The 14767-nt window shown below is 41.9% G+C and overlaps 1 protein-coding gene across 2 annotated transcripts in view; it reads right to left on the reverse strand.

Annotated features, from left to right (window-relative positions):
• Window positions 1-11811, reverse strand: part of LOC122931325 (tetraspanin-33-like) — a 53250-nt gene extending 41439 nt beyond the window's left edge. Inside the window, exons 1-2 of one of the 2 annotated variants that reach the window (XM_044285393.1) lie at window positions 11666-11811; window positions 4641-4698 (exon numbers count right to left, since the gene is read on the reverse strand). In XM_044285393.1, the coding sequence (XP_044141328.1) occupies window positions 4641-4698; window positions 11666-11722 (115 nt within the window). In that variant the 5' untranslated portion in view covers window positions 11723-11811. The remainder of the gene's footprint in view (window positions 1-4640; window positions 4699-11665) is intronic. The other variant, XM_044285398.1, reaches the window with a different exon arrangement.
• Between the last annotated feature and the right edge of the window lie 2956 nt (window positions 11812-14767).

The following is a 14767-nucleotide window of genomic DNA, read 5'->3' on the forward strand; positions in this document are numbered from 1 at the left end:
GCTGGTGGCAGATACCCGGGCTGAGAAAGCGCTGTTTCACTGTGGCAGTGACCAGGCTCTCTCAGCTTGTTGCCTCTCTGTGCCCGCGTGGTCAGGAGGTGTCTGTGTAAACTGTACCAAGCTGACCTTACATGCTCCTCCAGGAGGGCATAACATCAAGTCTTGGTAACCAGGGACCATACCGCGTCTCGTGAGCTCGACGTAGTTGGCGTCAAGCGGGCATCAGTGGTGGTATCCCTCACAGGACTGTTTATATTTTAGATTATTTAATAAATTTGCCTCTCAATGTCCACAGAAGAATACAACAAAATATTTATTTCTCCAAGTTTTTGTTGATGGGGTTGCTCCTCAAATTCCACAAGGTATTTTGCATTGAGGAAAAGAAAAATGTTGTGCATTATGTGGTTAAAAATAACTGTTTATATGTACGAGTAAATAAAGTTAAGTCATTTTTTTATTAACCCTGTCACAGAAGCCAACTACCTAAAACATAGCTTTTATTCTCAATACAATAAAATCAATGGGTCCCTCACTTGGGGACTGATGAACGTACAACACAGACAAACAAAAACCGTAAGTAGCCAACAAGGATCAGGTGTGGATGTCGCAATACTGGCAATGGGTACTGGGCAAACACATATGGGTCCCTGGTATATCCCTAGGATATCCCTGGTCTATTCTCTGCCCAGAGATGCCCCCAGATGGTAGAGGCACTCTGTCCCCGTGCCTAAAGCTATCTGTCCTTGAAGTGCCCTTACCACAAAGATTGGCCCATATGGATGCCTGGGTCGTTCAATGCGCTAGATACAATACTGTTGGTTGTATAATTCTGGTCTCGACGCGTTTCCCCTTTAATAACAGGTTCATCAGGAGACAAAGAAGATAACCCAGTAAGCCACAATCAATGCTTAGTGGCCACACACCAGCGGTTTAACAAACATAAACCAAAATCAAAACAAAGAAAATAACTGGAGCACTCCCACGGCAGTATATGGCTGCCACGGATTTCACAACAATGGTGCACTATAGTGGATTACAACAGGTCCAGATTGAAAGGATAACTTAGATTAAATCAATACTCATCTGTTGCTGTATTGGTCCTGAGCAGCGATCTGCGGCTTGGGGTGCTCAAGGGAGCCGTGTTTTCAGTGCCCCCTGGAGCACCCCAAGCCGCAGATCGCTGCTCAGGACCAATACAGCAACAGATGAGTATTGATTTAATCTAAATTATCCTTTCAATCTGGACCTGTTGTAATCCACTATAGTGCACCATTGTTGTGAAATCCGTGGCAGCCATATACTGCCGTGGGGGTGCTCCAGTTATTTTCTTTGTTTTGATTTTGGTTTATGTTTGTGGTGTGTGGCCACTAAGCATTGATTGTGGCTTACTGGGTTATCTTCTTTGTCTCCTGATGAACCTGTTATTAAAGGGGAAACGTGTCGAGACCAGAATTATACAACCAACAGTATTGTATCTAGCGCATTGAACGACCCAGGCATCCATATGGGCCAATCTACGTGGTAAGGGCACTTCAAGGACAGATAGCTTTAGGCACGGGGACAGAGTGCCTCTACCATCTGGGGGCATCTCTGGGCAGAGAATAGACCAGGGATATCCTAGGGATATACCAGGGACCCATATGTGTTTGCCCAGTACCCATTGCCAGTATTGCGACATCCACACCTGATCCTTGTTGGCTACTTACGGTTTTTGTTTGTCTGTGTTGTACGTTCATTAGTCCCCAAGAGAGGGACCCATTGATTTTATTGTATTGAGAATAAAAGCTATGTTTTAGGTAGTTGGCTTCTGTGACAGTGTTTTTGTATACAACTACCAAAAAGTATTTTTGACTGTCATTTTTTTATTAAACCTCATCCATGTCGCTCATGTACAGTGCTGTAAATAAGTATTTGTCCCTTCCCAATTTCTTCTATTTTTGTATATTTGTCACAATGAAATATGGACAAAACCTGTAAAACTGTGGCAGAAATGCGTATTTTTTTTATTCCACGCTATTTAGATTTTCACTGCTTCCCACTACATTGCATGCCATATTAAAGGGTTTCTGTCACCAGAATTAACCCTATTAAACTGGCTGACATTAGCGATGTGCTAATGTCAGCAGACCCTAACTCTACTATTCTTATGCTTATTAATGGCCCCCTTACTGCACAATTTTGACTTTGATAATGTGCAAATTAGCCTCTGGGAGCAGGGGGGGGGGGCATTGCTCCTGCTGCTAGAGGCTCCGTTCTTCCACCTCATGTCACGCCCTGTCGTCCTTGATTGACAGGGCCAGGCAGCGTTCGTCTCCTCCTGCCAGCCCTGTGTGCGGCGTAAACGGCACTGCTCAGAGGCAAGATTTATCCAGCCCACAGGGCCGGAAGGAGAAGGCGAACGCTGGCTCTGTCAATCCAGGATGGCAGGGCGTGACATGAGCTGGGAGAACGGAGCCTCTAGGAGCCCCCCTGCTCCTAGAGGCTAATTTGCATATCAGCAAAGTTAAAATTGTGCAGTAAGGGGCGCATCAATAAGCATAAGAATAGTAGAGTTAGGGTCTGCTGACATTAGCACATCGCTAATGTCAGCCAGTTTAATAGGGTTAATTCTGGTGACAGAAACCCTTTAAATGGTGGCATTAAAAAGTACAATTTGTCCCACAAAAAAAGTGAATGTAAAAATAAAAACGTTATGAGACCATCAAGACAGGAAAAGAAAATGAAAATGAAAAAACTTCTGGTATTCAAGGGGTTAATATACTGCCACTTTACAATCTTGCATTGTGGCCACACAGTCGAAAAAGCTGTCTTTTAGATACATTTTCTAAATTATGCATGGGTAGGAGCTGGCATGAGATGCTTTTTTTTTTCCTGACATTTAGAAGAGTCGCAAAACATAAATGAGCCATAATCCTGGTCTAGTCTGAAGAAGCTGTAGTAGATGATGAGATATGGAGCCTGAAAGTCAAAAATTCAAAACATTGTTACCCTTTTGCGCGTCAGTAGACCTCTCGACTCCCACATACACGTTTGGTTTGGCCAAACGCGTAGTCTGTTGGAAAAGGGAGAAAAGCACTGCCAGACACCTCTGGAAGCAACTTATCTCCTGGAACAACAAAGCGATCATGTGAAAATATTTATTTCACCGGATCCTTCTCTCCCAGACAAAATCTGTCAAGGGGCAGTCAGGAGCTCCCCAAACACATTCAACTGTCGGCAAACCCTTCATTCTTAGCCGGGTTGGCCACCAACACGCTAATGTTTAAGGAGGCCTTTAATCTAAATGTCAGAAATCGCGGCGCTGAGCTGCAGTTTCCGCCGTGGGTTTTCATTTGGACCTGCTCTAGGTTTAGCTTCATTGAATGGAGCTTAACTGCAAGCTCCTGCTGTGGTTTTGCTAGGGGTATGTGCAGTAATCCCACCAAGAATGAACCTGTGCTTTCTTGGCACAGTGTTGAAAACTGCTTGGCAGAATCCTCAGATGCATGAACTGTGGAGTGGCTTCCCATTGGAGACAGTGCTGAATCCGTGCTGAAACCTGTGCCCAAAATCCTCATTCTGAGCCTAACCTAAGGCTGTCCATATATGATAAAGTTTTTAGCGTTTGATTAGTGAATTCCTTCAATGATTCCAAGCCAAAACCAGTAGTGGCTACACAGAGATATGGTATAATGGAAAGATTTGCTTCTTCTGCTTTTTTGATCCTCACTTGGTTTTTCTCACAATCACTGATGGAAATCACTTATCAAAAGAGGCCTTAGAGCATTATCCAAGTTCCACCCTCAGTTTCCCCCACCCCCCTTCTTCCCCCTTTAACCCTTGAACTGGTATGTTGCAGGTGAACCGCTAGGTCGAGGTCAAGGCAGGCACAGTTCGTTCAGTCTGACACTTAGGCAATTAGGTAGCAGTCAGGTCAGACAGCACAGGGTCAAATCCGATAAACAGACTGAGGTCGGGCACAGGAAATCATAGAATAATAGCGCACCTTCTCAGGACTAGACAAGCTAAGACTATTGCACATACACCCTTCCTCATGGGGTTTGCCTAAAATAGCCCAGGATCTGGTTGCAGATGCGGTGGCTCTTTAAGAGTCACTGAGAGTGCATGCACCCTTAGGAAGCAGGAACTAGCAGACAGAAAACAGCATAGTGTGGGACCATAGTGGAAATACACTGGTGCAGAGCACCATCTAGAGAGTGCTGCAAGAGAGGTGCCACCAAAAGCAGTGAGAAGCTGACGGCTCCAGACCACTTGCATTACACCCGCTAGTGTAGCTGCTCCAAAAATGCACCAAATTGTTTAAAATGCTGGCACAATTTACAAGGTCTAGGTGCACTCACATTAGTAAATTGGGCCAATTTGTTTTGAAAGTTGTGTGACTTTTCCTTAGCCCGAGTTCACACTTCAGTGATTTTCATCAGTGATTTTCATCAGTGAGTGTGAGCCAAACCAGGAGTGAAACCTACACAGAGAAAGGGTATAAGGAATAGATTCGCACCTATTCTGCATTTTTGACCCGCACCTGGTTTTGGCTCACTGATGGAAATCACTGACCAAATCGCTGAAATGTGAACTAGGCCTACAGTGATTATACTTTATCTGCAAAATAATATGTTATATATAAAATAAAAGGCACTCACCTGTCTCTTTACAGAGTTTAGCATACAGTCCAACTGCAATCATCAGTCCACTAGCCACCTGGAAAAGTGGTATATCAATAGTCAGAGTGTTGTGTGGCTATATAGTCTCATGTTCTACATCTTCATTACATTCCAATTCTTAGTAGTGGGCCCTTTTCTGTTAAGACACTATAGCCAGTATTGCTGAATTATATAACTATCGTATTAGTCGCTAGAGGAGACGTTAAATGTTACAATATGAATTTGATGCGAAAAGAGGTTGAAAGAAATCCAGCTCCACTTGAATAAAGGAATGTACATTTATTTTGCTTGCGGTAAAAACTCATCCATGAATTACAAAAATAGCAGTCTTGTCTACGCGTTTTGTGCTACCAGAGAAAATTCCAGCCCTTCCTCATGACACAGAAAGACATTAAAAGTGAGACCTTTTAAAGGGGAGGGTGCACCTGTATTCACTAATTGTCTCCACAGGCCTGTAACCGCCCCCAAAAAAGGTGCCACACCTTCAGTTAACTCTTCTCATGAAAAATAATGAAAGAAAAAACAAAAAGCATTGAACCATACATATACATAGTGAAAAATAACAACTATGCAAAGAAATAAATAAGAAGGATACGCATAAGGTGTATGCTGAATGCATACTGATTACTAGGTAGAATATGGTGGAATGTGATGGAAGTCAGATCAGCAGAAGAAATGTTGCTCCTATAATCCCAGGAAAAGGAGGAGCGGGGTGATTTGTTGCACTGAATTACTAGTAACTAAATTATTGCTGCAGGATCAGATCTAAGCGTTTATTGAGCCCCTCAGGTTGACGCGTGTTCAATGAAAATATCCAAAAAGACTCTCTGTTTAATAATTTTCTTCTATAGTCTCCTCCACGTTTAGGCAAAAATACTTTTTCTATGCCTTGTACCACCATATCTGATGTGTCCCCACCATGGCAAACAGCAAAGTGCAGACTAGCTGCAGATACATTGCGGTTGCCATGGTGGGGCACATCAGAGATGTGTTTTCGTATCCTGGATTTTATTGCATTGATAGTACAGCCCACGTATTGCAATTTACATTTTGTGCAAGTAATTAAATAAACTGCATGGGTTGTATTGCAATTGAGATACGCTTTCATTGGGAAGACTCTGTTGTTTGCAGTTGAAGAAAAAGTTTTGGATATTAACATATGTGTGCTGCAAATGCACCTGTGATGTCCACACCTATAGCTCCCCTTGGTCCTAAGCCACACTGGTTGCAATTTTTTATTTTCTTGATACAGGCTGGGGCTGACATAGTTAGCAATTGTGGGCGCCCTTCTAGCTGCGCATTTAACCCCATCTGCAACTATGTCAGTCCATTCTTTATCATATGACAGGACGGGAAAATGCTTTTTTGCAATATGACATATTTGTTGGTATTCTGTACTGTATTGTGTCACAAACAGATAGTTTCTTCTGCCCTTGTCCTTGATATTATGATTTTTGTTTTTATTTTTACTACTTGTACCTGTATCAGAAAGTGGAGCCTCCTTTTGCAATAAATGTTCCTGTCTAGGATAAAGGAGGGATCCCCTTTCAATGGTTGAGACCTGTTGTAGGGCCTCCTCTACAAGTTTTGCGCCATAGCCTCTTTTACCCAATCTATGGGAGATGTGTCTAGCTTCCTCCATAAAGCTCTTTTCTTCCGTGCAATTCCTTCTTGCACGGATTATTTCACCCCTGGGTATGTTGGCAATTACATGTTTTGGATGACAGGATGTCGCATATAATGTGGTGTTACCTGCCATGGGCTTCCTATATGTGCAGGTGGAGACCCGATTGGTGGTGGAGTCCCCCCTCAGGCGCAAATCCAAAAAGGCCACCTCCAGTGTATCATGGTGGACACTAAAAGAAATAGTGTCCACACAGGAGTTCATGTAACCACAGAAGGATGGTATGGCCGCCACATCGCCCATCCAGATCAGGATCAGGTCATCGATGTAACGGCCATACCACCTGATGTGGTGCCAAAAAGGGTGGGTGTCGATGAAGAGAAAACACCTCTCCCACCATGCCATAAAGATGTTAGCAATGGAGGGAGAGAATTTGGCCCCCATCGACACCCCCGATATCTGGAGGTAAAATTTATTGTTGAACATGAAGAAATTGCGCCTGAGAAGGAATTCCACCACCATGAGGACATATTCCTGCAAACCTGCAGTAATGTTCCCATATATCTGTAGGAACCAAGTAAGGGATTTGATGGCCAGTTCGTGGGGAATATTTGTATACAAGGACACTACGTCCGCTGTGATCCATACATAATTTGACGACCATTCAATATTGTAAATCGTTTGCAGAACGGACGTAGTGTCCCTGAGATAACCTGGTATTAGTGGTATGAGTGGCTGAAGTATGGAATCAACCCATTGGGACATTCTTTCGGAAAAGGAGCCAATGCCCGCTACAATTGGCCTGAGGGGAGGTGGAAAAACATTTTTATGTGTTTTTGGAAGTGCGTGAAACACTGGGATAACCGGGGATACAATATAGATATATTCTGATTCCTTGTTGGTTAGGAAACCTGATTGGATCCCTAAGTCCAAAATGTCCCTGAGTTCCTTCTGAAAAGAGGGGAGGGGGTTGTCACTGAGAGTGACATATACTGTAGTGTCACTAAGCATGGATTCAATCAGGGTCTTGTATAGACCACTGTCCAGCACGACAACCCCACCCCCCTTGTCAGATTGTTTGATTACAACATCCGCCCTCGTTTTCAAATCCTGGAGTGCCTTTTTTTCTTTTTTAGTAACATTATTGCTACCCCTAGGATTCTGATTGATCTGATCATGCAGCAAAACGAAATCACGTTCCACCAAATCCTGGTATCGATCCAGTGCTGGAGATCTGGACTGAATCGGATAAAAATCTTGATTCTTTGTATGGAAATACATAGACCTGTTATACAAATCCAGATCCTCCAGAACTGTATTCGACTCCTGAAGTTCACATACATGCATCATTTCATGGAAGCTCATGTGTCTATTATTTAAAGTACTTATATCGACACAGACAGAAGGATCACTTGTGGACGCAACAGGGTAATCAGCGTCCCCAGCCTCCGCAGCACAGACATCATCACCACCCACCTGAAAATGCCGGCGGAGAGTGAGGGCGCGGACAAGACTGCTATTTTTGTAATTCATGGATGAGTTTTTACCGCAAGCAAAATAAATCTACATTCCTTTATTCAAGTGGAGCTGGATTTCTTTCAACCTCTTTTCGCATTTGCTGCCCGTTACCTGACACGGGCCTTCCGTGCTCACAGCTGAAGGAGGGGCAGGTGAGAGCTGCTGAATTTCCTTTTTCTTCAATATGAATTTGATATACTAAAAGTTTGCAAAAGTAAAACTGTCAGATGTCCAGCAGTCCTTGAAAACAAACTACATTGGATGTATAAACAAATACATAATTCTCGCATGTAAACTTTCTGGCCAGTTTTGCGCTAAAATGTTAAACTTTTTTGTAACTTTTTACTCTTTCCCGCCATCCTCACATAAAATGGGCAGAAGGAGGCAAACCCCACACATGAAACCTGCGAAATTTACCAATATGTGCGGCAGAAAACTGGCATACATTATACCTAAAATCTATGCTAGCTCTCCTGCTGGCATAGATTTCATTTTCTGGCACGCTGGACTCACAATGATGCACCAGAATTATTACCTCTTTATAATTTTGGCACATCGTACACCAACAGGATTTGATATTAACACTGGAGTAAAAATATGCCATTCTTAATACTGTGGATTCCCACCAATATGTTCAAAAGAGGTATAAGTTACTAACCTACCCGAGTATGCAATGCATATGTAGACAGATATTTCATTAACACCAAAGATGCTAGAGACCAATGGCATTGGTCACCAAATGCAATACCATGGACAAATATGTATGCATTACAAAGAGAATGCAATGAACCACTGATAACACATCCCACATGTACAACTATCAGTGACTGAAAGCAATCTATGTATACACAGACAGAGAATGCTATCAATCACTGATAACATCTCCCCAGGGTACAACTATCAGTGACTGACAGCTATCTATGCATATACACATACACAGAGAATTCTATTAATCACTGATAACACCTCCCCTGTGTACAGCCATCAGTGACTGACAGCTATCTATGTATACACACATACACAGAGAATGATATCAATCACTGATAACACCTCTCCATGTACAACTATCAGTGTCTGACAGCTATCTATGTATACACACTTACACAGAGAATGCTATCAATCACTGATAACACCTCCCCTGTGTACAACTATCAGTGACTGACAGCTATCTATGTACACACACTTATACAGAGAATGCTATCAATCACTGATAACACCTCCCCTGTGTACAACTATCAGTGTCTGACAGCTATCTATGTATACACACTTACACAGAGAATGCTATCAAATACTGATAACACCTCCCCTGTGTACAGCTATCAGTGACTAACAGCTATGTATGTGTACACACTTACACAGAGAATGCCATCAATCACTGATAACACCTCCCCCATGTACAACTATCAGTGACTGACATCTATGTATGTATACACACTTACACAGAGAATGCTATCAATCACTGATAACACCGTCCCATATACAACTATCAGTGGCTGACAGCTATCTATGTATACACACTTACACAGAGAATACAATCAATCACTGATAATACATCCCCCATGTACAACTATCAGTGACTGAAAGCAATCTATGTATACAAACTTACACAGAGAATGCTATCAATCACTGATAACACCTCTCCCATATACAAATATCAGTGACTGACAGCTGTCTATGTATACACACTTACACAGAGAATGCTATCAATCACTGATAACACCTCCCCAGTGTACAATTATCAGTGACTGACAGCTATATATATTCACACTTACACAGAGAATGCTATCAATCATTGATAACACCTCCCCAGTGCATAACGATCAGTGACTGACAGCTATTTCTATAGAAATGCTTACACAGTAAATGCTATTAATCAACATCTCCCCGTGTACAACTATCAGTGGCTATCAGCTATCTATGTATACACACTTACACATAGAATGCTATCAATCACTGATAACACTACCCTGTGTACAACTATCAGTGACTGACGGCTATCTATGTATACACACTTACACAGACAATGCTATCAATCACTGATAACACCTCTCCCATATACAAATATCAGTGACTGACAGCTATCTATGTGAACACACTTACACAGAGAATGCAATCAATCACTGATAACACCTCTCCCATATACAAATATCAGTGACTGACAGCTATCTATGTATATACCATTAGACAGGGAATGCCATCAATCACTGATAACACCTCTCCTGTGTACAACTATCAGTGACTGACAGCTATCTATGTATACACACTACACAGAGAATGCTATCAATCACTGATAACACCTCCCCATGTACAACTATCAGTGACTGACAGCTATCTATGTATACACACTTACACAGAGAATGCTATCAATCACTAAAAATACCTCCACAGTGTACAACTATCAGTGATTGACAGCTTTTTATGTCACATTTTTCCATACATCTGACTCACTGATTAACTTTTATTAACTCTTTTTTGGCGGAATGGTAAGAAAAAACATATTTACACCATTGACTTTATGCATTTAAAATTTTGCAATGTTGACTTTGTGGCATAACATTACATGATAACGTTTTTGTCTCACTCGGTACAATTACTGTAATACCATATACATAGATTTTTTTTAAGTTCTACTACTTTTGCACAATAAAAACCCCTTTTATAAAGCAAGAAAATGTTTTTCTTTTAGTATATCTGAGCTGTGTGGGAGCTTGATTTCTGCAAGACAACTTGTAGTTTCCATTGCTACAATTTTGGGGTGCATAGCATATTTTGATCGCTTTTTATTCCTTTTTTTGGGGTGGCAGATAAACAAAAATAGCAATTATTTGTATTTTTATTTTTTTTGTATTGTTTACTGCGTTTATTCTGTGAGATAATTAGCGTGATAAATTTATTCTCAGTACAATTACCGGCAATGCAAATGATATATAGCCTGCATGGTGGGATGCACTTTATTGTATACTAAAGGCTCATGCACACACCTTGTACAGCTCCTTCAATATGGAGCCCCACCGGCTAATCATTGGGCTCCGTGTGTGGAGAAATATTGTATTTATAGGGAAGGCAGTAGTTATGTCCCCTAGTGCTTCCAGACAAAATACCCCTATAATGCCCCCTATCGTGGCCCAAGTAATGATCCCTATAGTGCCCCCCAGTAGCATCTTCACCGACTTGCTAAGGAAAGAAAAAATATAAAATACCTGAGTCCCATTCCATGCTACAATGTATGGTGGCGTCCACAGGCCTCTTTCAGCCTGCGGCCTGAGACGCCTGTGTCTCTGCACCGCTTCTACACTGCCTCGTATAGTGAGTGGTCCGTGGAGCCATGTGCTTGAGTGCCCTCTTGCAGTATTCAACTGTATCACCATCCTGAGGATGGCAATACAGTTGATTCAGGAGGGCACCTACAGCTATTGGCCAGGTACTTAAGTATCTGATGCTCTCGTGTTAATTAATGTGGAGCGCATCAGATCATTATTTACCTGGCCAGTGGCCATGAGAAGGTGTTTGTAAGGTCTATGACCAAACCTCCCTTGATCTTGCCTCTGGGCAAGTTAAGTTCAGAAAAGAGGATAAATACCTACAGCGATATAAACTGGTATGCTATCATAACAGAGCTATTATTTGCCACAGCTAATTGTAATATTACCATGTTTTCTGTGGCATTACACTGTATGTAAACCTACTGTATTATCGAACGTTACAGCTATTAGAATGCACTCTAGTACTTACATGATAAACTCAGCTCTGCTACATGTACATAATACGCCTGTTATGCTAGTGTGTGGGAGGCCTTCTCTAAGTTGAATGTATCGTAGCTAATGTTTGATGTTTAAAAAAATCATGAATTCTGTTTACTCACCCAAAAAATATAGCAGGAAACAAATAAAGAATACTTCACCACCTGGCTGGTCCTCATTCTTTGAGTGGTCCGTGGTCTCTGAAGATGGTACCTGTAGCCTTTCTGTAAAATGTAATGAGGTGGTACGGAGAGACATTGTATTAACCTCTGAGAAAGGGAGGAGTGAGGAAATCTCCAGACTTGTATGATCTTGTCATGTATGCAGCATTCATCCTCGCTCTTCTACATGCTCTGATTTGTAACAGCAGTTCCTGTACTGCCATTGACTGGTTTACACTGAAAATATTAATATCATTAATAAAAAATCTATGGAAACCTATACTTTATTATAATAAGTTACATGTACATAATGTACCACTTAACGTACACAAATATGTATAAGTGTTATAGACACCCCAACAACAAGACGACTAACCTACTACTTCCTGTGTGCATACTAAGAGGTAGCATGCGACTGTAGAAATTATTGTGTAATACTGTATAGCGTTTCCTAAACCACGGAACCCTATGCTAGCTACACAACTTGCTTCTTTTACCCTACCATCTACATACAAGACACGTAAACCACACTACAGATACATACATTTAAAGACAGCTCAATTGCTTATGTCCCTATTGTTCTGGCAGTTGGAGCAGAATGGACCAGTGTAGCAAAAAAGAATTGCAGGACACAGTTAATAAAACACAATGTTACGTTTCAGATTATGCTGATGGTGACTTCCCGCAGACACACTCTTTAGACTAGTGGACTTCTGGGGTTTCTTAAAGGTGTTGTCCCATCTTAGACATAGGTGGGGGTCCCCAGAAGTGAGTGGAGAGCAGCCGCACATGTGGTCTTAGAGGTGGCACCCACTCCTATCTGACTTTGATGGCATATCCTAGTCATATGCCAACAAAGTCTGAGATGACACAATCTTATAATACTCACAAATGCAGACTGGATCGGCTGCTTTGGCTGCATACTAAGACCCTCTGCATTGCATTTTCTATTCAGTGTGCTAGCACCATCTTCTACACTTCTTTTCTGGTTGAAACTTCTCCTGACCCCTTCACTGGGCCTACTTGCGACTCCCACAGCCAGTTCCCACTCCAGGACTGTTTTTGTCTAGTAGACTGGTAGCCATCTAATAATCTCCACAGTGGGTAAAACAAATGTAGACTTTATAGTGGCCATGAGCACTCAGATTTTTAGGAGGTTATTTGTTGCTTAAATGCAAAATCAAGACATTTTTTGTGCAGTTTTCCTTAAAACATTCCTACCATTATGTTGGTGTTGCGTTTGTGAAACTCTTTTCCCTAGCTGGCTGTCCTGCTGATTTTGACATCCCACAGCATACTGCTCCTGGCTGTGTCACCTCTCTCTGCTCTCAGGGAACAGGGAAGATTAGAGAGTGGAAAAGGAAGAAAGCATCCAAGTTTTCATGGGTAGAACACACATTCTGTTCTGTATCACAGAATAGACAGGTAGAAGGGCACACATGGCAGTCTGAGTATAGACAGACAATGCAGGGAGGGGAAGTTACATACTACTCAACATCAGTGTCTATCAGCATAAAGCAAAGTAGATCCCTCTTAGGCTGTAGGAGGGAAAAGCAGTATAGGAATAAAGTTGAGCTGAAACATGAGAGCTAGCAAAGGCAGCAGCATCCTGGATGCACAGAACTCATATCTTTGGCTAGGATCATATCTGCATTGGTGGTTCAATTGCAGATGCTTTCATTTTTGTCCCAAAAAAGTATAACATGCACACAATTTTTTTCTGATGAAATAATAGACACCATGATGGAACGTTACAGATGCCATAATAAGTCATTGGGTCTGTATGGCGCCATTGGTGTCCATCATGTGAAGGATCCAGCACCTACAATTTTCTGTTTTCTGCTCCTTTGATGGAATAAAAAAACAAAAATGTAAACCTAGCCTTGCTGGGAGGAAAATGCCCACATGAGAAAAGATTGCAACTAGAGTCAAGCTGTAAACTGCATACTACAGGGAGTGCAGAATTATTAGGCAAGTTGTATTTTTGAGGATTAATTTTATTATTGAACAACAACCATGTTCTCAATGAACCCAAAAAACTCATTAATATCAAAGCTGAATATTTTTGGAAGTAGTTTTTAGTTTGTTTTTAGTTTTAGCTATTTAGGGGGATATCTGTGTGTGCAGGTGACTATTACTGTGCATAATTTTTAGGCAACTTAACAAAAAACAAATATATACCCATTTCAATTATTTATTTTTACCAGTGAAACCAATATAACATCTCAACATTCACAAATATACATTTCTGACATTCAAAAACAAAACAAAAACAAATCAGTGACCAATATAGCCACCTTTTTTTGCAAGGACACTCAAAAGCCTGCCATCCATGGATTCTGTCAGTGTTTTGATCTGTTCACCATCAACATTGCGTGCAGCAGCAACCACAGCCTCCCAGACACTGTTCAGAGAGGTGTACTGTTTTCCCTCCTTGTAAATCTCACATTTGATGATGGACCACAGGTTCTCAATGGGGTTCAGATAAGGTGAACAAGGAGGCCATGTCATTAGATTTTCTTCTTTTATACCCTTTCTTGCCAGCCACGCTGTGGAGTACTTGGACGCGTGTGATGGAGCATTGTCCTGCATGAAAATCATGTTTTTCTTGAAGGATGCAGACTTATTCCTGTACCACTGCTTGAAGAAGGTGTCTTCCAGAAACTGGCAGTAGGACTGGGAGTTGAGCTTGACTCCATCCTCAACCCGAAAAGGCCCCACAAGCTCATCTTTGATGATACCAGCCCAAACCAGTACTTTACCTCCACCTTGCTGGCGTCTGAGTCGGACTGGAGCTGTCTGCCCTTTACCAATCCAGCCACGGGCCCATCCATCTGGCCCATCAAGACTCACTCTCATTTCATCAGTCCATAAAACCTTAGAAAAATCAGTCTTGAGATATTTCTTGGCCCAGTCTTGACGTTTCAGCTTGTGTGTCTTGTTCAGTGGTGGTCGTCTTTCAGCCTTTCTTACCTTGGCCATGTCTCTGAGTATTGCACACCTTGTGCTTTTGGGCACTCCAGTGATGTTGCAGCTCTGAAATATGGCCAAACTGGTGGCAAG

This window comes from Bufo gargarizans, chromosome 1 (assembly GCF_014858855.1).
Source record: "Bufo gargarizans isolate SCDJY-AF-19 chromosome 1, ASM1485885v1, whole genome shotgun sequence".
Taxonomy (NCBI): Eukaryota; Metazoa; Chordata; class Amphibia; order Anura; family Bufonidae; genus Bufo; species Bufo gargarizans.